Below are 23,196 nucleotides of genomic sequence, written 5' to 3'. Positions count from 1 at the left end.
CAGTCTCAAGAAGGTGCCACAATAGGAGAAAGGAGACAGTTACAGACTGTCTGATCTGAAATAATTTCTACCACTAGAAATTTTCCACTGCTAGGGGTAAACCTTTGTACACTATGTTTATGTCAAATGGCAAGCAAACACATCGTATATATCATTTAGATTTGCAAATGAGACCATAATTTTCATTGATATGCAGCAGTTATTTTTAAATTAGTTAAAAGAAGTTCATGATTTTCTGAGCACATACCAAAGAACCTGTCTTCCTTCCTGTTTCCTTTTAGGAAAAATAATTAGCAGTGCCCATAAATAAATGTATAACAAACACTGATGTTTTATCCATCAGTAAAATAATCTAGCAGTAAAGCAAGTGGATTTGACTTGATTCCTTTCTAGTATTTCCAGAGTTTATAACTGGTTTTTATAGTGATGTAAAGAGGTAACTCTTATTTACAATCAGATGAATCCGCTGATAGATGAAATAAGTTAAACTGTTGCATTCTAACCCTGTTTTGCATTGCTGCTTTATCTGCATTTTAAACAGATGTTAATAGAATAGCAATTGTATAGCCCAGTGTTTAAAATGTTACATAATTCTCTGAACCAAAACCAGTAATGAGATTTTAAAAAATCCTTATTCACAAAACCATTTTGTCATGCACATATAACTTAATCAAAGAAGCTAATTTCTTTATTTTAGCATGGGCAATAAATTTTAACATTCACAACCTCTGAATTTTGATTGACAGGCCTTTTACTAAATTTAAAAGGAAAAAGAACTCTGAGTAGCACTTGTCAATTAAAAATGAACATATATATAAAACAGCTGTAGATCAGACATCTGAGTACATTTGGAAATCTATTCACACCAACTGGAATAAAAAATAAAAAAAGTCTTGGATAGTCTGAATAGAAGACCTGACAGAAAGAGACAATCTTTTATCTAAGTTATATGGATGTCTGACTTCTGCCCTCAGCACTCAAAAAAACCCATATTTATTTCATCATAGCCACTAGCAATGTCAGCTTAGTCAGTTTTCAGCTCTACTCCTTCCTTATATTGTGACCCATTCCCTCTCAACACTGTCCATCATGCTCTGTGTCTTGCTTCTCCTGTTTGTTGTTCTGTGCCTCTAGTCATTTCTCCAATGTTGACAGTTATTCCTACCCTTTCTTTCCCATTGCAGTATCACCAATCTCAAACATGTTAGGCTTTGACTAAATGCCAGATTCTTGTTGTTTGCCTTCTGGCGTCTGAGTTTTGTGGGGGGGGGGGGGGGGGGGTATGGAAGCTGAGATTTTACGTATTCCCTCTCAAAGTCAGTACCAAGTGTTACAAGACTTATACTAAAACAGTGCAGGGCCATATCCTGGGTTGTTTTCTTCTCTTGTGTTATATCTTTTCTCTCTGAGATATTATCTGTCCTCAGGGTTCAAACACTTTCTCTATAGTTATGCCTCAAGTTATGCATCTGCTGATGATTTCTCTCTATCCACTCCATCATATATTCCAGCCTGCACTCTCTAACATCTCTTGCTGGGTGTCTCACTATCAACCCAGGATTAAAGTATCCCAATAAATTCCTTATGTCACCTCTACATTTTCTCCCATGCCCTCCCCATTCTCTTTCACTCTCAAGCCCATTACTGAGGAGTCTTTTTGACAGCCAAAAATCAGTCCTAAGAGCTGACACAGGAGCAGACCAAAGAAATAAGATGCAGTCAGAAATAGAGCTATGGAATGAAAGCAAAAAACTATGATCTCAGCTGAAAACTCATGGAAGTGGATTTTGGCCTTTGATATGAATTTTTACAATGCTTTCCTTCCAATGAAATGAAGCACTTTACAAGTACAAACAAATTTAGTTTGTCAGCATTTCTGGCTGTGGAAAAATAGCCATTGGATTTATCTGGCAGGGAGAGAGGAGGGGAGTGATTGTGACTTTTAGCATCTCAGAGCATGTCTGCACTTGCTGATTGCTGTGGGTTTTGTGCATCTCCTTAAACTAATCTGCAATAACTGTCGCACAATGCTCTGTAATCCCGCAGTTGAGCTGCTGTCACTGCGGACCATTGTGTCTTGCACTGTGATGTTTCAAAATAAGTGCTCAAACACCCACCAGTGCCCTGTTTCGCTGTCATGGTGCACGCGTGTTTATGAGGCATATTGTGGGATGTTTACTTGGCAGCAGTGGAATCCTGGCACTTAGGGTCCAACTAAATACTTTTTGTTTCAGTCCATCTTCCACTAGGTTTTTGCATACCACAAAGCATTGTTTTCCAAGTACTGTCAGGAAGCATGTGGGGAAAAAACTGGAAAGTGCTGTAATCCTCACTGTGATGAATCTGAACAGGCTTAGCTAAACTTGTACAATGATTTCAGCACCAGTGATAAAGGCACTCAAGAATGAGAGACAAGTATGTGAATTCCCTATGAGCTGGAATTGCAAACAGTGGCATGTGGCTGTGCACTGGCATTTGAAAGGGAGGTGGCATGTAGTCAGAATAACTGAAGCATTAGAGGGCACATGGGCAAACAGACAGCATGACCAAGGTAACTATCAAAGTAATGTAGGATACTAGTGGAGGGCTTGGAAGATAGGCTAGAGTTGCTCTGGGATGAGGATGCATCCACAGCATGTTGGAGTGAATGCATCCTGCATCTCACTACATCCACCTTAAAATGCCAGATGATTCACAGTGAAAACGAATCACACACAGATGCAAGTTACTTTAATACAGAATAACTCAATTGACCCATAACAAATGTGATGCAGGTTTCAGCGTGCACCTGTTTTACTTGCAACTCTTACAATTTTGGCCTTGAATTCAAAGTTGATTCAAGACCCAAATAAAATGTTAGATTCTCACTCCTCGCTACTGGCTCTCTCATAACCTCCCCAAATTAGCACCCAGTTTGGATGAGTCTGAAAATTCTTTCGCAGGTCTGAAAAAGCAGGATTGCTGTGGGTCAGGAATGTGCTTCACTGCCACATTTTGCCTGACTTCTGCCTGCATAGTGCCCCGCTTACTCTCCCTCCTCCACTAGGAACTGTGTTCATTCCCTTATCACAGATATTTGCATTTATAACATTAGACAGCAAAATCCCTAAGTAACAGATTAAAACAGTTAATGAGCAATGAATGCAGTTCCTCATCCAGTGAAAACATACTACGCTATCTCAAACTACTGTACTCTGTCCCCTACTTCGAGGTTGCAAATGACCTCTTTCAGTATCTAAACAAGTGGATGTCTTGCATTCTACTTTGATGTGACCTGCAATGTTTCATACCAGCAGCTGAGTGACCCCAGTAATTTTTATGTATTCAACAGTCACAGTCCTCTTCTGATGCTCTCTGCTTGCCTGAAATAAATCCAAATTCTTGGTTTCACATCTGGAGTCAAGTACCAGTAGGGCCAAATGGCATTTATAGCGCAAAATGAACTGTAGAAAAGGACATGGATCTTATCCTTGTAAAATGTATTCTTATAAATTCTGTGCATGTTATGCTGTTCTGCCTGTGCCAAATTCAAATAATAAAGAGGGAAAAACTGGGCTTTAAGCTCCTTCCGTCCAGAAAGAAAGCCTCCAATTAGATGATTTAGATGAGTGTGAGTAACCCTGTTACAGATGCTTTTGCTAAACAAATAAAAAGTCAAGAGACAAAACATTTTAGCTTAATTTTAGCAAAAGTACTTAACGTCATTTCTGAGGGCCAAGTATAACATAAGCATAACTGGGTATTACTCAATTGAATACAATAAATTTAATTTGTTTCTATCAAGAATGCTCTTGGACCTTTTTGCTACCAATGATTGATTCCAATGCTAGAACAGATAATAGGCCAGGGAAAAAATAGGGACAATCAACACTGACAGGAGAAAATCAAGGCAATGTCAAGCTCCTGTTAAAATACCAGAGGGAGTCACTTGAAATATGGGGTGTTATAAAAGCAACCCCTCACTGCTAATGATAATCTTACTGTGAATGCCTTCCTCAACAAATTAAGAAAATAAAGTGTATCCAACTACTTGGCTACTGTAGTGCTTTATGTATAGGGCCTACCAAATTCACGGCAGAAGTGGCATGCGCTACAGCTCCTTTAATCTTGCAAGTTCCTGAACATGCCCCTCCCCACCCCCCCCGGCCGCTGATTGGTGGAGGGGCCCGGCTTGTGGCTCACTCCCACCGCTGATTGACTGAGGGGCCCCGGCAGCCCTGGTGCTTGCTACTGACTGGCAGGGCTGCAAAAATGGTGCCACATTTAAAACCATGGTTTTCGTTTCCCTGCCAATCAGGAGCAAGTCACAAGTGGGGCCCCTCCACCAATCAGCAGCAGGGTGTGGGGGAAGGTACACAGGGGAACCTGCAAGTTTAAAGGAGCCACAGTACATGGCACTTCTGCCATGAATTTGGTAGGGCCCTATTTATGTATCTTAAGCAGAATTTCTATTGTAAATACATTAAATGTTATAGCTGCAGTGGGGTAATCTGTATGCGATCTGTTGTAATACACACTAGCCCTTCCTTAGAATGTATAGCACTACTCTCATAAGTCTCTCTCTATGAGCAAACTGGGCCAAATGTTGCACCTATTGCAACTCCATTGACTCCAGTGGGATTTAACAGATATGAATGAGGACAGAATTTGATATATTTATTTGAGAAAAAATAAATAACTCACCAAAAGTTATTTAATCTAGTTATTCCCATCTTCTTTAAACATCATCATTTATTAAGGTATCTCCCACACAAGCCTAGGACAATGATATCAGTATGGTCTTATGCCATCTGTCTGGAAAAGGAGAAGTGTTGTTCATGCCTCTGGATTTGGAGTTTGCTCTTTGCAATGGAATAAGCATCACACAACAAGGGCACATGGGAGTTAGTGTTTATCTGTACAGACCTCAGCTTCACAGAAACTGTACAAACTCCCTGCCTGAAGAGCTGGGGAAAGAGTCTGGGTCACAAAGCTCTGCAGCTACTCAGAGATGAGTCAATGAGACTGGTCACAGAGCTTGCTGAAGCCTTAGGCTTCTAGAGAAAGGGTGTCAATCTCATTTGCACCCCTAAGCTACATCCAAATCATGGAGCTCCTCATGGGCTACATCTGGACAGTGCATGTACGAGTGTAGGGGTCAACATAGCTGTCACTCCCCACCCCCCAATACACATACTCATGGGGCTCCATAGCTAGGAATCTAGTGGCAGGTCCACCACTGAATTCCTGGTCCTTCAAAGTACCTTACAGGAAAGATGAAACATATGCATCCAGCACATAGGCTATATGTATGACATCCCTGCTTTAGCCAGTGGCACTGTTGCATGGCCTCTGGTGAGGTTTCTTCCTGGTTCCTCTACAGAATTCCCTGAGATTAGGCCCAATTACTTTGGGTGGGTTCTGAAGAAGATATTTCCCTTTATTATGTCAAGGAAACCTTGTTCTTTCAGAACTCACACAGTGAACCAAATTAAGTTTGGTACACCAGTAGCATGGCCTAGATAATCTGTATGTATAGCAGAGGACAGAATTTAGTCCAATATGTAATAAGGAAGGCACACAGAGGACTGGGGACATTGTAATACATGAAAGTGAGGACTGGTGGTGGGCAGGTGCTTGTTCAAACTTCTTTAGAGATCCTTGGTAATGTATCTGCTGTTTCAGAACTGGGACTCCAATGATTCCAATTTGTCACAACCCAAAGTTGTGATTTTTTGTTTGTGTGCGCTTTGGCACTGCTAAATTATTTTTCCCGCTAAATTGCAGCTTGCTTGCACGGTAGAGTTTTCTGCTGCAGAAGAGAACCCCGGTGCAACGGAGAATTTCCCGCCAATTTGAAGCCTTCTTTGCATGGTGCATTTCTTTTGCATCCAGGAAATGCACGGTGCAAGGAGTTCCCGCCATTTGTATGAAGATTCGTGCCACATTATTGGCTGATTCTAATACATGCACACGTGGCGGCTAGCAATTGGCTTGCTAGCCATATAAAGGGCTTGGGTGGTTTCCACCCAAGTCGGAGAGAGAGCAATTGGAGTTCAAGGGGGAGAGCGTGAAGATCTCTAAGTGCTGCGGATCCTTTCGGACCCAACGCTTTTCTTAAAAGGCAACAGAGGTCTGATAACCGAACCCGTGGAGCTTCAACAACTCCAGGGAAAAGAACAAACAGCCTCTAGCCTCTCCCCGTCGCCGATAAATTCCTAGATGTATCCCTTCCTGCATCTTAAAGATACAAACCAACGGAGCTTTAACAACTCCGTGGGAGAGAACCGAACCGAACCCACGGAGCTTCAGCAACTCCGGGGGAGAGAAACTACCGAACCCGCAGAACTTCAACCACTCCGGGGCTAGAACAAATTTGTCGTAGTCCTCTAACGAGGATTTAAGCGGAGCTGAACCTGGAAACTGTCCAGCCTACACCACGACCATCTTTGGTGTAATTAAATAATCTTTAAATCAACCACTACGCGTCCGTGACTAATTCTAGCTCGCCCCCGGCCGCAGCCCCCGGCCCGCACACAATTGTGCTAAATTTTGCAGTGGTTTTATTATATGAGTTGAAGCTAAATTCATTTCGGATTTGTTTTGAATGAGATTTAAACTGCAATCTAAAAGAGAGTGTGTTAGCCCAATCACCCACCTGTCCTTCTCCCTCCCAGTCCCTTCCACATTGGTTCATGAGCCTAATAAATCACAATGTATAATTTCCCTGGAAACAGTAGATATATATGATACTAACTTTTTGTTTACCTAACTATATTAGTGAGAACTAGTTTTTCCACAGTGTTCAAGCTGCAGAATTTCAGCTGCAGAAACTTATAGGAAGAAATGGTAAGGAAGTTTGTTTCTTCACTGTTAGTTTGGATGGAACTGCGCAATGCAATGAGCTGGGGTTGCAATTAAGTATTTACCACAAATCTGTTGCTAGGTAATTTGCTCTGGGTTTCTATATAGAACTATCACACAGGCATGATGTTCCCCTGAATGTTTAGTGATCAGAGTCATTTCATAGTAATGACAATAAAAAGCCCATGATCTTCTCCAGTGCAATTAGTTGGAAAGGCCACTATGATGAAATAATGGGAGCACATAAATGGGTATAAAAGTCATTTGCTTACAAGACTTCCCTGATAAGGCCTGAGACTCTTATTTAGTTGTGCCCTGACTGTGCTGAATGTACTACTGTGCACTTTCTGTCAGACAGAGAAAGCAGGCAGGGTGAAGTAATGGGACAAGTGAATCAGCATCATCAGTTTGCAGAAAGTGTTAGTAGACCCTTTCTTTTCCTTTCTCCCTTGATTATAGAGTAATGGCCTAACAAAAAAGGCAACTGAAAAATCATCTCCTTCAGCCTCATCTACATTCTCCACCTTTATCAAATCCTTCTGGTAGCTTCCTTTCTCCTTCTCAAATATTTGAGCCCCGCATCCTTATTATTAAGGAATTACAAAACACAGCCCTAATCATGTTGCTGTTTCTCAGATCATGAAACACCAACTCTTACTATTTGTCCCCCTCCTTACTCTTGAGCTGCTTCCCATTTCTCCTTTCTCCATTCTCAGTTTTGGGTTGAGCTGTGGTGCTGCAGAGCCAGGTTCTCAGTTACCACATGCCAAGAGCCACTTCTCTTTCATAAAGCCTTCCTTCATGACCTCCTCGCCAGTGACGATATCTCCTGAACTGCATACTAGTGTTTCTCTTGTCTGACTGTGCGCCATTTGGATATAGGCTGTATTTGGATAAATGCTGCATCCATTCCTATCTACAGCGAGTGAGAATGTGTGGATGAAAAAGCTAGAAGAGCAATGGAAACAGGTGAAGGAAACGAGTCATAGTGTAGTGGGTGGTGCCTGAGGAGCCCATCACTTTGCTATCAGAGGCTCTGCATCAGTAAAATATTCTTAGTTAAGAACTCCACTTGTTGCCCGACTATACCTATTCTGTATACCGGAGGCAAGGTGAGCACTAGGTGAGTACTGATGACAGTGTCATCAATATACAGCTGTTCAGAAAAGTGTTATGAGTACAGGATATATAAAAGTTTTGAAACATACCTTCCAGGGTTTTTATGCACAGCATTTACAATAATATTTTCTCCCAGTGCTACCCACTAAAATGCAAAATATTTAAAGGGATCCACCTTGTATTTTCAAGTGTTCATTCTGAGTGACTTCTGGGTCTACTGCATTATTGGTGTAGAGCTTTATTTTCTAACTGATGAGGCTTTAATTTTATCTATGCCTGGACAGCTTCCTGAGGAAAAAGGAGCAGGAAATACAAACCAGATTCAGAAAATTAGTTTCCCTGGACTGGTGTTAAGAAGTTATGTGGACCTAATTAAAACTGAGTTAAAAACAATCTGACAAAAATGTGGCTCCATCTTCTGAAAGAAATTTTGGAAACATTTTCACTGAGTTGTAAGTCAAAAATAAATATCTCATTGTATAACCAAGCCTAAGACAAACATCATATTCAGCACACATTTTTTAAAAATCCAGCATTCCTGTCACATTAGCTAAGTTGATTCAAGTCACAGGATGGAACAATCAAATTGTTTTCTCTAGAACAACTTATAGTTGCTAAACTATACACGAAAAACATGGAAATGTGTTTGACAGTCATCCTGACAATTCTGTGAGGATGATTCTGCTTGTACAGGATGGAAGAAACTGTCACACAACTCCCAGCACTAGGTCATCTTAAAATTGCACATCTGAATGGCACTGAAAATGAGAAAAGAAAAGATGATTCCCTAGATCACCTTTCAATATCATCTTCAACAAAACCTCCATGCTTGCTACATGTTGCTAGTGAGCACTGCCTCAGTAAGTGTTAGCCTTCAACGTAAAATTGCTCCCATCTCCTGCTGCACGTCTAAGTTTTTAAACGGTTGTTATATAGCACAGTTAAGATATTCACCTTGATTAGATTTGCTAGCAGAAACCAGCCGCCAGAATGCTGAGAAGGGAGATCAGACACACAGGTTTTTTACTTATCTCTTATTACCAGGAAATATAATCTGCTTAGCGTAAATAAATGTTTCTGCAGTTAGCCGCTTGCTATACCCACCCCAGCTCTCTCAGTGGTTCATTTACTGCAATTTTCAAAAAAGAAAAACTACAGGATAATTCTGTGTGCTCTCCCCAGCTGTACGCTCTCTAAAATAGCAGCACATAACAAAAAGAAGCATGCAGTACCGTGTAAAACTGTCACACTTACTGATTTTTTCCTCATCTCTTGAGAAAGGAAAGCAGCAGAGCTGGCCCATAGCACCTACTGCTTTATTTTCTTCCTTGTCCTGTGTGTAGTCCAAACAGAAGCTGTAGCTCAGTCTACAGTCTGTGAGAAAACTGCTTATTCTACTCAGAAAGACCCGCAGGGGAGGGAAAGAGAGGGCAAACGAAAAGGGACGGGAACTGGAGGCTACAGTGAAAGAACAGGCTCCACCTCCTTAGCCTGCTGCCTCATGTAATTGCTTCAAGACTGACAGTGAAGGGGGAGAATTGCTTTCCCCATATGTTCTTCTAACTGTGATATAATTTATCTTAAACAAATGCCACACCTTTCACTCAGCATCTCTGCAGGCAAAGGGAAATGCCTGCTGCTATTAAAAAAGAAGTTTCATCAGGCATTTGAAAAGTATTACAGCTGCACCCTCCCCTCTATCTGCAAAACCCTCCCTTCACTCCCCAGAATTGGTGCTGACAAAAGATAGAAAATGCAGTCAATTTACGAACTACTTGGGTAGACATTTTCACACTCTGGGAACACAACTGAGAATCACAAGAATTAAAGAAGGGAAAAGATCTGAGTCCCTGGTCTTTTCAGGGAAGAACAACTCTGCTAGAAGGAGGTATGAGACAATAAAATGATATTACATACTGTACATAAAGTGAGAATTTGCCATTGATTTCAGCTAGATGAGGCTCTTAGCTCTGGCCAGATAAGTGAGATTTAACCTCCTTTTTGAATACAGTAAACATTAGGATATTTATATCTTTGATAATGAGAAAAATGGAAAAGCTGGTTCACAACTGAAGTAATAAAGAATAAACGAATAAGTATATGTCAGTGAACACCACTTTATGGAACATAACGCATTTCAAACAAATCTGTTTTCATTCTTCAAGATTATAAGTGTGGTTGATAATAGTAACTGCATAGCTGTAATAGACTCTTCCAAGGCACCAAGCTGAATACTGAAAACATTTCTGATGAAAAAAATTAGCAATGTACAACATCAATGAAGTACGTGTTCTAGATTAAGAAACAGTTCACTAATAAATTTCCAAGATGACGCCGTTTCAATTGGAGGCCTTTCTTCTGGAGTTCCACAGAGAGCTGTACCATTGAGATGGTTATCAGCAATGTGCCAGTAAAATACTACTGAGTAAAACTGAGAGGTGACATAAGCATTGGCAGAGTAATAAATAACAGAAAGGACAGGGCAGTCAGAGAGAGTGATCTGGATCATTCTAGCAGGCTTGGCCTATCCAAATAAAAAGTATTTCAGCAAAACCAAATGCCACATTATACATCAGGGAAAAACGTATTCAGGCCTTCCAACAGAACGAGAGATTGTAGCCTGGAAGGCATGACTCATGAGAGGATCTAGTGGACAAGCAAGCCAACATGAGCTTCCAGGGAGATTTTGTGGCAAAAAGGGGTAAATAGGCATTTTCATAGATTTCATACACATTAGGGCTGGATGTTTGAGTCTGAGGTCCGAAGTCATTGCCTTAGGGGCCAGTTATGTGGGTTCCTCCCTAATATCCACTCCCATGCCTCGCAGACAACATGCTAATAAATGCCCTTCCTGGGCTATAGGCTCCCAGCCTTGGTCCTCACCCATCCTGGGCTACAGGCCCCCTCAGTTTCCAGCGGCGACCCCCAGTCTTTGGCAACCGTCTAAGGGCCCTGGCCTGATGCTTAGGCCAGATGAGACTTCTGTGCTCTTCTGGCCCTACCAGTCTTCATTCCAGGAAAGTGTGGAATAAAACTACCATTCAGAATAAACATCTAATTTCCAACCCAACAATAAAGCCTCCTGATTTTGACTTGCTGCGAAAAACATGGAAGGCTTCAAATCAGATCTAAACCAGGCATGGCCACTGTGGTCACTTGATGCACAAATGGTGTATTAGGAGTTCTGAAAAATATGACTGTGGCAATCCTGATCCAACTATGAACCATTTAACAATACTGTGCCCTCTATACAAATTTGATGGTGACATTACAGAGATTCATTCCCTTTCCTCAAGAGCGTCAGACTGGTTAACAACGTTCTTTGGGTAAATGTGGTATCTTTTATTAGACCAACTAAATAGTTAGAAAAACAAACTCAACATTAGACTGGTTAGCTAACCTTAAATCAGACTTTTAACTGTTGCTCCAAGTCAGCCATATGAAAGAAGAAAAAGATTGAATCTCTGGCTGTGGCCCTGCTCTTGGCCTTCACCCCCTCTCTGGGCCCTGGCCTTGCTGCTGGACCAGTTAGACCTTTGGGCTGCCAGGCCCTGCTGACAACCACCCCTCCAGGCTGCAGACCTCTGGGCTCTCTGGCCCTGCGGATACTCAGCCTCCTCTCTGGGCTCGGGCCCTCTTACACCACCCTCTGCCTTCTGGGCTCTACTCCTCTATGGGCCCTGGGCCCTCTTCTCAGGCTCTGGCCTTGCTCACCCTCGCCCCTGTTCCCAGGCCTATCTGTTCCAAGGCCTGTTCCCAGGCTCTGCCTTGCTTATCCCAGCTCAGCTGTTATCTCAGGAGCCCTGCTGCCAGGACCTCCTCTCCCAGGGGCACTCAGGACTAGCCTGCCTGACCAGCTCAGGCCTGAGCTTATATACCTCGAGCCCGGCCCTCTTCTGGTCTGCTGCCTCTCTGATTGGCCCCTGCCACACCTGCAGGCTGCTCCTCTCCTCAGCCTCTCCTCCTTTCTCCAAGCATCCTGTCACAATACCCAAGTAACATCTGGGATGGATTTAATATGCATCTGCTTTTTCTTTTTAAACCAATCAAACAGTTGATGATTATGTTTTCAAATGTTATTCTGGTTTTATATTTTGGAGAAATTGGCAGGATTATATTTATAGTTAAAAGAAGAACTAATTTTCCATAAAGTGAATTTGGTTATTATTGTACTGTATTTTGAGAGCATAACATGTAATAGGAAACATTCCTGGAAAACCAACAAGTTAATCAGCAGAAGAAATTCTCCACAAATATTTTTAGTACTTCATATTCAGGCTATTTGTTTCGTAGACTTAGAAGTTTGTTTTTCCTGATTTAAGAAATGCATAAACCCATAAAACTAAAGCCTAATATGGACAAAAAAATATGAACCAAAACTATATAGGTCAAACTTGTGATTCATATAAAAATTTTATATTCCCTGTAGAGGCATGTCAGCTTATTCGTACAGGACAAGTATAATATACTTAAAGCAAATATGCTTGATAAGCATTATTAATGATGAAAACTGAATTATTTCTCAGGGAAGTACAATTCAAAGAACAAAACGTATTAAAATTAGTTTTTCCCCTTGTAACTATTTTTACCATTTTGCATTTTCCTGACTCTGACTGACATTTTAGTATATACATCACTAATTGCTCTATGAATTTTCTTCCTCCAGTACCATCAACACAAAAAAGCATAGAGGTACATGAGATTCATAGATGTTAGGGTCAGGACCTCAACAGATTATCAAGTCTGACCCCCTGCCTAGGCAGGAAAGAGTGCTGGGGTCAGATAAACCCAGCCAGATGCCTATCCAGACTTCTCTTAAAGACCCCCAAGGTAGGGGAGAGCACCACCTCCCTTGGAAGCCCATTCCAAATTTTGGCCACCCTTACCGTGAAGTTTTTCCTGATATCTAGCCTAAATCTGCTCTCTGTCAGTTTGTGACCATTGCTCCTTGCTACCCCAAGGTGAACAGAGCATCTCCAATCCCTTGCTGCGTCCCCCTGATTAATTTGTAGGCGGCCACAAGATCACCTCTCAGCCTTCTCTTGCAGAGGCTGAAGAGGTCCAGGTCCCTCAGTCTCTCCTCACAGGGCTTGTCCTGTAAGCCCCTGACCATAAGAGTGGCTCTCCTCTGGACCCACTCGAGTCTATCAACATCTTTCTTGAAGTGTGTCACCCAAAACTAACTGCGGTCTGATCAGCATCTGACCCTAGCATCTATGAGTGTTTAAAATAGGTAGATTACTATGTTGAATGTTAACAGGTATGTATTTAAGCTTTGCAGTTAAAAAGATCTTATTTAAGCAGATGCTATATGCAGAAGCAGATGAGCAAAGGAGAAGCACACAACCCATATTATACAAAATAAGTGAATTAAATATGAATTCTATTGGGCACAAATTAAACTAATAATCAAAGCAAGAGATATGCTATTTGAAACAGAAAGGAGTTTCACTCATTTGGTCCAGGACCAAATGAGAACACGTACAGTGTGCAAGAGAAAACCAATATTTGTAATCAAGAATAGTAAGAAACCAGTAATGTTGAAATAATACCACAAATGATAGAAATATATTTTTCAGTTTTGTTCTGCAACTGCCAGTTAAAGAAACAATGAGCCTGATTATATGCTACTGCGTATGCGGTCCCTTTCTACATTGATGGGATACGTTCATGTAAGTGTGTAGCACACAGTTTGGCCAATTGCCTTGATTCCTCAGGAAGCCAGCTGCAAATGGCTGCATATTAAGGAGGAATGAAAAGCTGTAACATAGAGAACCAAATGCCCTTCAGTTAGGACAAGTAAGTTAATCACTGAACTTTTTAGATTTCTTTTTCTGAACACTCTTGACAACTTGTGTATAAAGCACTATCTGCTTGAATTGAATAAACTTTGAGCAAACACAGTCAGTGACATCACTGTTAATATCCACTATCATCCTAGAGACTGATCCAGCAAAGCACAATACGTATTTCATTTGAAATATGTGAATATTCTCAATGACTGAAGTGGGGCTGCTCACATGTGTAATGTTATCACACACTTCAGTGATTTGCTGGATAAAAACATTTAGTTTGTTCTGCTTTGATATTTCTTGAAATTTGTATGAAATTATATAAAGTACATTCATATCAGAATTATAAAGGCAGGCAGGCCTTTCACCACAATACAGTGCAATACAATATAGGTATGTGGGACTAGATGCATAATTACAGTGATTCTGACCACAAAAAGAATTTCAATTTTGAGTTTTAGAGTCTTTTCCCTTTTATGAGCTGACAGAGGCTAAAAGAGTAGCAAAGGTAATCAGTAAATTTAGGCTGGCCAGATATGACAAGACTGGACACAAATACAAATTATCACACAGTTAACTGGTTAATCACAAAATAAATTTATACCAGCCAAACTTGCTAAGTAATTATCACACAATAAAAATGACTATCCAGATATGCAAAGAGCCAACCAGCTATGAAGTTAGTGCTTGAAAATGTATAATAACTCTATAACTGGTTTCTGTCCAGCTTTAATTCAAACCTATAGCAGGGTCCTTTAAAAGCAAAGAATTTTAGCCCGCAGGGTCATGTCCAGACTAGTGCAGCCATGTGTATGTGGAACCACACACATCTGCGGTGCCAAGTACCGCACATTTAGATGTTCTTTGCGCTGTAAGGGCATGCTGCCCATGCATGCACTGCTCTGCTTTTTTTCTGTGTTTTTTTTTTACCCCTGTATATCCAGGGGTCAAAAAAACCAGCAGAAAAAAAAAAAAGCAGAGCAAGCAGCACACGCACAGACAGCACACACTGCTCAAAAGTAGAGCCGGGCCACCCAGAGTCATGCTCTGACTGCTGGCCAGGCTCCGTGTGGCAGAATTGCCGCTGCTGCAGCCCCAGGAAGCCCCCAAGGACCCCAGGTAAAGCTGCTGAGGCTAGCCCAGTGCTGGCCCCAGGCCCCTCTACCCCACCCAGGGTAACTTGCCACACACCAAGGTGTGCATGGTACAGATATTCCCTGGAGACAAGCAGTGCCAGCTCAAGGTGCACTACCGCTACTTGTCCCCAGGGAACTAAACATCCATACTTGTCTGGACACACCCCAAAAGTCCACAACTTGATCAAATTCTCCAAACAAATAGGAGCACCATACCATATAAATTCATATTGAATGGTGGTTATTCTCTCTTGGAAATGCTTATTTTTTCAGGGTGTTGCCAAGAATACTTAAATTTTTAAGAATTAAATAACACCAGAAAATTATATGAGAAACCTTACCCATTTCAAATTCCCCAATTGACAGCACTCACATTTCTGCAATGTTTAATAGAGCAGACTCTGGTCTCATGTTTTTCACACTGATACAGAGTTCTTGAATTCCATACACCCTGGTGTTAAACCTGCAGAAATTAACAACTGATTCTCCTGCCACTATGCTCTCCCAATTATTTAAAAACCTTGAAATATGCACGCTTGGAAATACTACAAAACTGAATTATTTTGGAGAAAAGAGTCTTGAAATACTAAACTATATATATATATTATATACTAAATTATATATAAAAATTAACATTTTTATATTTCAAGGTTTATACACACACATATGTGTATATGTGTGTGTACATATATTAAAATGTACTTTATTTTCTCCTTCTTCAGTGTCTTGATTACAAATATCCATAAGTGTCTAATATAAAAAATAATCATCAAACACTGAATACAATTATATATCCTTGTAAAGAAAGAGCCTGATTTTTTCCACTTTAAATTACATCTACACAGTAAATTTTCACCACAGATATTTATAGTGCAAGCTGCCTTTTTATTCTATGTAGGGCTTTTTTTCTCATGTCCCATTCAGTACCTGTATTGTAGCTCACGTGCAAAACTTTAGAAAGTCTGAGAAGTCCACGTACTACTTTTTGCTTATTTGAGCCTAATTAGTCATCTATTTGAGTAAATTGAAAAGGCTCCTAGTGGCTTCAGTAAGTGTTGAACTACACATTTTTACTGCAGCATCAGTGGTACATCATAATGAATAAATAATTGATATTTGATATTTCTATCTACGTAAGGTATTTTCTAATTCAGAAATGTTCAGCAAGTTGGTGTTGCAAAAGTGTAACGTGTAGAAAGAGTGGCCTAGGTTAGATCAGTAGGGAACAGAACACATGTTTGCCCTTTGGTCAGGGGGCGAGGGGGGGCAGGGGGAGGATGCACACAGGCTGCCTGCACTGGCCAAGGCCAGCAAGTTGAGGGTGCTCCTCCACACCTCTGCATGTCCTGTGAGCTCCCTGGGCTGCTGGAAACTGCCAAGCTCAGCTGAGCACCTGGGCCACCCCTGATTGGGTGCCACATATGGGCAAGCATACCCCCAACCTCCTACGACTTCACTGTGGACCTTCCTCCACGCCCTAGACTTCCAGAAAGGTCCCAGTAAGCGCCCTCCATTGTGAGTTCACGTGCATCCGTATCCCAGCCTGTCCCAGGCCTGCACCCTGCCATGGCATCCCATGTCCCACGCCATGCCAGACCCAGGAGCTGCAGCGTGTCCTACTTGTCACCCTTTATGACTTGTGCCAGAGGCTATGGGACATCATGCACACCCATCTAGACATGACCCAGCGGCTAGTTGCCATGCCATGTGGCTTCATGCCCCAGAGCCAGCAACTAGATGTCCTGCATGGGGCTACCTACCACACCCTGTCACCTCACTGACAAGGATGACGCCACCCAGGACCTCATGGACCTGGGGTGCTCTGGCACCACCTCCAGACCATCAAGTGTCAGTTCTGGGCCTGCTCCACCAGCAACAACTGCTGGGAGCAGATTGTTCTGAGTATCTGGGATGACTACCTGTGGGTCTGGACTCTCTGCATGCGGCAAGCCACTTTCATGGACAGTGTCACCCAGCTGTCCCACCACATTGTGACCAAGACATCAGCATGCAGTCATCCCTCACTCCAGAGAAGCAAGTGGCCATTGCCATTACAAAGATGGCCACCCCCAGCAGTTACTGCTATGTTGCAAACCAGTTCAGCAAGACTATGACCATCCAGGCAAGACTATGACCATCCAGGAAATGTTCTGGCCAACCACTTCATCTGCCTCCTTAACATGCAGGATGTGGTTACCAGCTTCTGCCACAGGGACTTCCCAACTGCATAAGGGCTATGCTTGGCACCCACATCCCCATCCTATGCCCAGCCCAGGCCACACAGGCATTCATGAACCACAAAGGCTACCTCTCCATTGTCCTGCAGGGCATCATCAGGCACCAGAGCCACTTCACCCACATCTTTGCCAGTGGGTGGGTAGCTGCCATAATGCCTACGACTTCCACAACTTCCTGCTCCCCATGCTTCCAAGGTCCCTAATTTCATCATAGGCAATGTCATCATCCCCTTCCTCATCATTGTGGACCTGGCTTATCCCTTCCTGCTCTGGCTGATGAAGCACAATGTGGGGAAGCTGGACTGATAGAAGGAGCACGTCAACTGCTACCTGAACAGGTGCTACATGATGTTAAAGTGTGCCTTTGGCCACCTCCAGTCACATTGGCAGCCTCCAGCACCTTGAGGAGGACGAGGAAAATTTGATGCGATTCATCATCACCAGTAGGCTTTGCTACAGCGGGGTCCATGGCCTCCACTGTGTGGTTAGAGGCCTGCAGGCAAGGCCCTATAAGGAGAGACTGAGGGACCTAGATCTCTTCAGCCTTCACAAGAGAAGGCTGAGAGGTGATCTTGTGGTTGCCTATAAATTCATCAGGTGACAGCAGCAGGGAATAGGAGATGCTGTATTTACTAGGGCACCCCTGGAGTAACTAGGAACAATGGCCACAAATTGACGGAGAGCAGATTTAGGTTGAACATTAGAAAGAACTTCTTCATAGTAAGGGTTGCCAGAATCTGGAATGGGCTTTCAAGGGAGGTGATGCTCTCCCCTACCTTGAGGGTCTTCCAGAGAAGACTGGACAAGCACCTAGCTGGGGTCATCTGACCCCAGTGCTCTTTCCTGCCCAGGGCTAGGGTCAGACTTGATGACCTACAGAGGTCCCTTCTGACCCTAACGTCTATGAATCTATGACTCCTGGCTCTCCTCATGGGAGCCATTGCTCAAGACTGTAGGGAGGCTGTTAGGAAGGCTAAGGCGGAGATGGAACTGGGACTAGTGACCCGGATCAAGGATAACACAAAATCCTTTTTAAATACATAACAGGTAAAAAGAAGGTACTGGGTAACGTAGGGCCTCTGCAGGACACACTAGGAAATCTGGTAGTTACACCAGATGACAAAGCTAATCTCTTTAATAATTTCTTTGCCTCCATTTTTTTGAGCAGGGACCGGGGCATTTCCCCCACCGGGATCCCCAACGGACCCAGGGGAGGCACTGCCAGGCCCAGGGTCAGTGAGGACCTAGTCAGGGAACTTCTGGTGGGACTAGACATATTCAGGCAGGTCCTGACAATCTCCACCCCAAAGCGCTGAGGGAATTAGCAGAGATCATTGTGGGACCCCTGGCACAGCTTTACGAGCACTTATGGTGCTCTGGTGAGGTGCCCGATGACTGGAAAAGGGCCAATGTGATCCCCATTTTCAAAAACGGGAGGAAGGAGAACCCAGGAAACTACAGGCCTGTTCGTTTTATCACGGTCCTAGGGAAGCTCTTTGAGAAAATTATCCAGGAGCACATCTGCGAGGGACCAGCAGGGGAGATCATGCTTAGGGGCAACCGACATGGGTTTATTCGAGGCAGGTCCTGTCAGACCACCTGGTGGCCTTCTACAACCAGGTCACAAAATCCTTGGACGCAGGTGTCACAGTGGACATAGTCTTTCTGGACTTTAGGAAGGCCTTCAACACTGTCTCTCACCCCATTCTCATTAAGAAATTAGGCGACTCTGGCGTTGATGCCTACACAGTTAGATGGGTCGCAAATTGGCTGGAGGGCCACACCCAGAGAGTGATGGTGGATGGGTCTTTTTCAGCCTGGAGGTATGTGGGCATTGGGGTCCCCCAGGGCTCAGTCCTCAGGCCCACACTGTTAAACATCTTCATCAGCGACTTGGACAACAGGGTGAAAAGTACCTTGTTCAAATTCGCAGAAGACACTAAGATGTGGGGAGAAGTGGGCATGCTGGAGGAGAGGGACAGGCTGCAATTAGATCTGGACAGGTTACAGGGGTGGGCAGATGAGAACAGGATGGATTTCAATACAGACAAGTGCAAGGTATTGCACCTGTGGAGGAAGAACCAGCAGCATACCTACAGGCTGGGGAACTCCCTTCTTGTCAGTGCAGAGGCAGAAAAGGATCTTGGAGTCATTATTGATTCCAAAATAAACATGGGCCGACAGTGTGGGGACACGGTTAGGAAGGTTAACCGCACCCTGTCATGCATCCACAGATGCATCACGAGCAGGTCCAAGGAGGTGATCCGCCCCCTCTATGCGACACTGGTCAGGCCGCAGTTAGAGGACTGCATCCAGTTCTGGGAGCCGCACTTCAAGAGGGATGTGGCCAGCATCGACAGATTCCAGAGGAGGGCCACTCGCATGATCAGAGGGCAGCAAGGCAGGCCCTATGAGCAGAGGCTACAGGAACTGAACCTGTTCAGCCTCCACAAGAGAAGGCTGAGAGGGGATTTGATGGCCACTTATAAGCTTGCCAAGGGCGACCAGCAGGCAATGGGAGAGTCCCTGTTCTCCCGAGTACTACCGGGAGTAACAAGGAATAATGGCCATACATTGACTAAGAGTAGATTCAGGCTAGATATCAGGAGGCACTACTTCACAGTCAGGGTGGCAAGGATCTGGAACCAACTTCCAAAGGAGGTGGTACTTGCTCCTACCCTGAGGGTCTTCAGAAGGAGGCTAGATAATCACCTAGCCGGGTTTGTTTCACCCAGCATTCTTTCCTGCCCAGGGCAGGGGATCGGACTTGATGATCTACTTAGATCCCTTCCGACCCTACCAACTATGAAACTATGACCCACAGCCACTTGGCCCTGGCCCTTGGGTCCCAGTCTCCCCTTTCAGGGACCCTGGGCCCATGACCCTTGGCCACACCTGGGGTTTATGTCACCCAGCAGGACCAAGCCCAGGGGCTACCTATTCCCACCAAGGCTGTGCCAATACCAATATTTTTTAATTGGACAATTACATAGGCATTGCCATTTTTCATTGCCCAAACTGGCACATTCATAGAAATGCAGAACTCACAGCTCCAAGTGGAGTCAGTAGGGCTAAGTACAGACATATGGGGACAGTAGGGGGAGGTTAAATCAGATCAAAATGGCTGCCTGATATCAAGTAAGTCAGAATGAGAGGGCTAGCAGCAGAGTTGGGGGTCCAGCAGGCTGGAGGGGATTGAGGGTCTGCTGGTGGATGGGGAGAGGCACAACCCATGAGTGGGGTGGGGTGGGCAGATGCGACCCACAGGTGTGGTGGGGGGGCAGGCATAACACACAAGTGGGGAGAATAGGGCCAGCAGGACCCATGGGTGGCATGGGAGGGCACGTGTGACCCACGAGGGGGTGGCAGGGCAGGCGTGACCCGCAGGTGGGGTGGGGTGGGCAGGGCAAGCACAACCCACAGGTGGGGGGGGGGCAGGCACAATCTGCTGGTGGGGTAAGGTGGAAGGCACAATCCATAGGTTAGGTGGAGGGGCAAGCACAACCAACCGGTGGGGTGGCCAGGGTCAGCATTACCGGTAGGTGGGATAAGGCGGCAGGCACAACCCATGGGTGAGGTGAGGAGGCAGGTGCAACCCACGAGGAGTGTGGGGGGGGCAGGTGCAACCCATAGGTGGGGTGGGCAGGGCAGGCACAACCTGCAAGGAGTGGGGAGGGCAAGCACAACCCACGGGTGTGTTTGGAGGGGCACATGCAACCTTCAGGTGGGATGGAGGAGGTAGGCGTGACCCATGACGGGTGGGGGGCAGATATGACCTGTGGGTGTGGTGGTTCCCCCTCAGTGAACCTATACCCCCATTCCTCCCACATCTCCCCCACTGGGATTTACTTGCTCAACTCTGGCAGCAGCAAATGCTGATGAAAGCAGCTGCACCCTGAGTGACTTGTGGGATGGGGGTTGAGAGGGCTGACTAGTTGAGGTGGGAGGGAGCTAGGAGCTGCAGGGGGCAATAAAATAGCCCGGTGCAGGCGTTGTGATGAAAAGAGCAGCCCTGGGGCTGGTGCCAGTGGCTGAATTTTCCCAGTGCCAGGGCTACACAGGGAGTGTGTACAGAAAGTACATGCACCAGTTTGACCTAAATCAAGTAAGTTTAATACTACATAGATCCAGGTTTATATTAAACCAGGTTTTGCAACATTTACACTGGTTCGTGTGCATGGAACTTCTGTACAGTTACAGGTTTAGACTGATTGCTAGTCACTGGAACTGGATCTGTAAGTGTAAGGCAAGCTAAGTTTAAAATGGGCCCCCATTTTTAACCTGATTTAACCTCCAAAAATGTCTGTATTTGTAGCCCAGGTGCTGCAAATCCTGTTCACATTTAAATATCATTTTCTGCATGTCTTAAGTTGGGCATGTACAAATAAGGCATTGGCCATTTCTGAAAATGTGTCTGATTTTTTTTTTTTTTGAGGAGTCTTGCTTGGAAGGAAATAGGGTGCATGTAGATGTTTCTTCTGAGTTCTATATATCTATAGATACATATATTTATATATGTATCTATAGATATCTACGTAATAATGTTGTGTGTGTATATATTTATACACACACAAAACTTTATTATAATTACACTGAAAACCTAAATAAAGGAAAACTATTTTACTTCTATAAAAATGGAACAGAACAACCTGGTTCTCTGACTAAGACGCATGCTGGATACAAACCAAGCTAACAAATATAGTGGTCAGAGTCATACATACTCTTTACCCCAAGGGCATAGTAATACTTATGCAGGCCAGGCAATGAGGGAGTATGATTTTGGAAATGCTTCAGGGGAAGGAGCAGATAAAAAATTCTAGTAAATGAAAAATGAAAAATCAGTTTCATTGCTTTCTTACCTTTCTCAATTTATTGAAAAATTAGATAGGTCTGCAATACATACTACCAACTAAACAGGATATTAAAGGAAATAAAACATTTTATGTGCGTCTTCTGGATTATATTTATCAGTATAAAATTTCCATGTAATCCTTAAATTGGGACTTGTTTCCTTCCCCTAGAGAAAGGGAAAAGAGGGCTTTGTTTTCATTTTTAATAACAGTAAGTATTGCTCTAGAGATAGTAGTAACTATTGGTTACAGCCAATCTGACTAAATCTTTTTTATATCTGTTATTTTTAACTTGTCAGTCTACACTAATTGGTAAACTAAGAGCTATGCTTTTTTTCTATTCATGGATTCCTGGCACGAACTATCCACTTACATACTAATGTACTTCTTTTGGTGAAGGTGCTAACTAGGAGAGATACAAAGGAAGAGGTAATTGTGGGGGGAACCCACAACGTGAAAAAACAAATGACAACAACAAAAACAGGTTCATCATGCAGAGATAAAAGAACCTTCTATGAAATATACATCATTTAACTTCTTACATTGAGAAACTCCTAGCCACATCTCAGAAAATGACCATTTTTGTGAATATATTACTGGTGACAAAGGACATTCTGGGCTGAAGTCTGTGCAGGACCTATATTAGCAATAGCATCCATTAACATTTTAAAGGTCTTCCTTAGCAGGAGTATCATTAACAGAAGGTAACTTAACATTTGGCCAAAGCACCATAAGAATCTCATCTTCGGAGACTGCACAAGAAGACTGCTCACAGACTGATTCAGAGCATTCCTGGGGTACCTGCCTAAAAGTTGTTCACGGCTAACTCTGCCCACTTTGGGAACTGTATTGATCTGCAAGCTTCCAATATGTGAAGGGCTGCCAAAAAGAAACCTTGTCAGCATACAAGTTTTAGTGAGCCTACAAAATCTAGTGACTGTACTACATATTCTTGTACTTTACCAGAGACTAAAACCAAGGAAGGATTTGGGTGCTCAAAGCAGGACTTATACCAGAATTGAGACACTAGGTCCCCAGTTGTGACTTCCAGAATGCCTGCTTAGTTGTCATTTGGCCTTGAAAGCACCTAGAGTTCTGTATCTAACTGTCCCCAGAACTTGCCCAAAATGAACCTCGAAAATATGCATACCCAGAAATGCCTGGTCAATAGGCATTCTCAAATGCCACACTCACAGGATTGTACCACCTTAACAAATAC

At 43.5% G+C, this 23,196-nt stretch overlaps 1 protein-coding gene across 6 annotated transcripts in view; it reads right to left on the bottom strand.

Moving 5' to 3' along the window:
• AKAP7 (A-kinase anchoring protein 7) overlaps positions 1 to 23,196 on the bottom strand; it is a 133,541-nt gene that overhangs the window by 30,628 nt on the left and 79,717 nt on the right. Inside the window, exon 8 of one of the 6 annotated variants that reach the window (XM_019479605.2) lies at positions 22,080 to 22,144. The exons of the other annotated variants lie outside the window; for them this stretch is intronic. Within the exon in view, the coding sequence (XP_019335150.1) occupies positions 22,095 to 22,144 (50 nt within the window). The 3' untranslated portion in view covers positions 22,080 to 22,094. Of the gene's footprint in view, positions 1 to 22,079; positions 22,145 to 23,196 lie in introns of those variants that run through there. 6 annotated transcript variants of the gene reach the window in all.

The sequence above is a fragment of the Alligator mississippiensis genome, chromosome 1 (genome assembly GCF_030867095.1).
Source record: "Alligator mississippiensis isolate rAllMis1 chromosome 1, rAllMis1, whole genome shotgun sequence".
NCBI classification, from domain to species: domain Eukaryota; kingdom Metazoa; phylum Chordata; order Crocodylia; family Alligatoridae; genus Alligator; species Alligator mississippiensis.
Note: the sequence above shows the minus strand (reverse complement) of the source record. Positions and strands in the feature narration are given on the sequence as shown.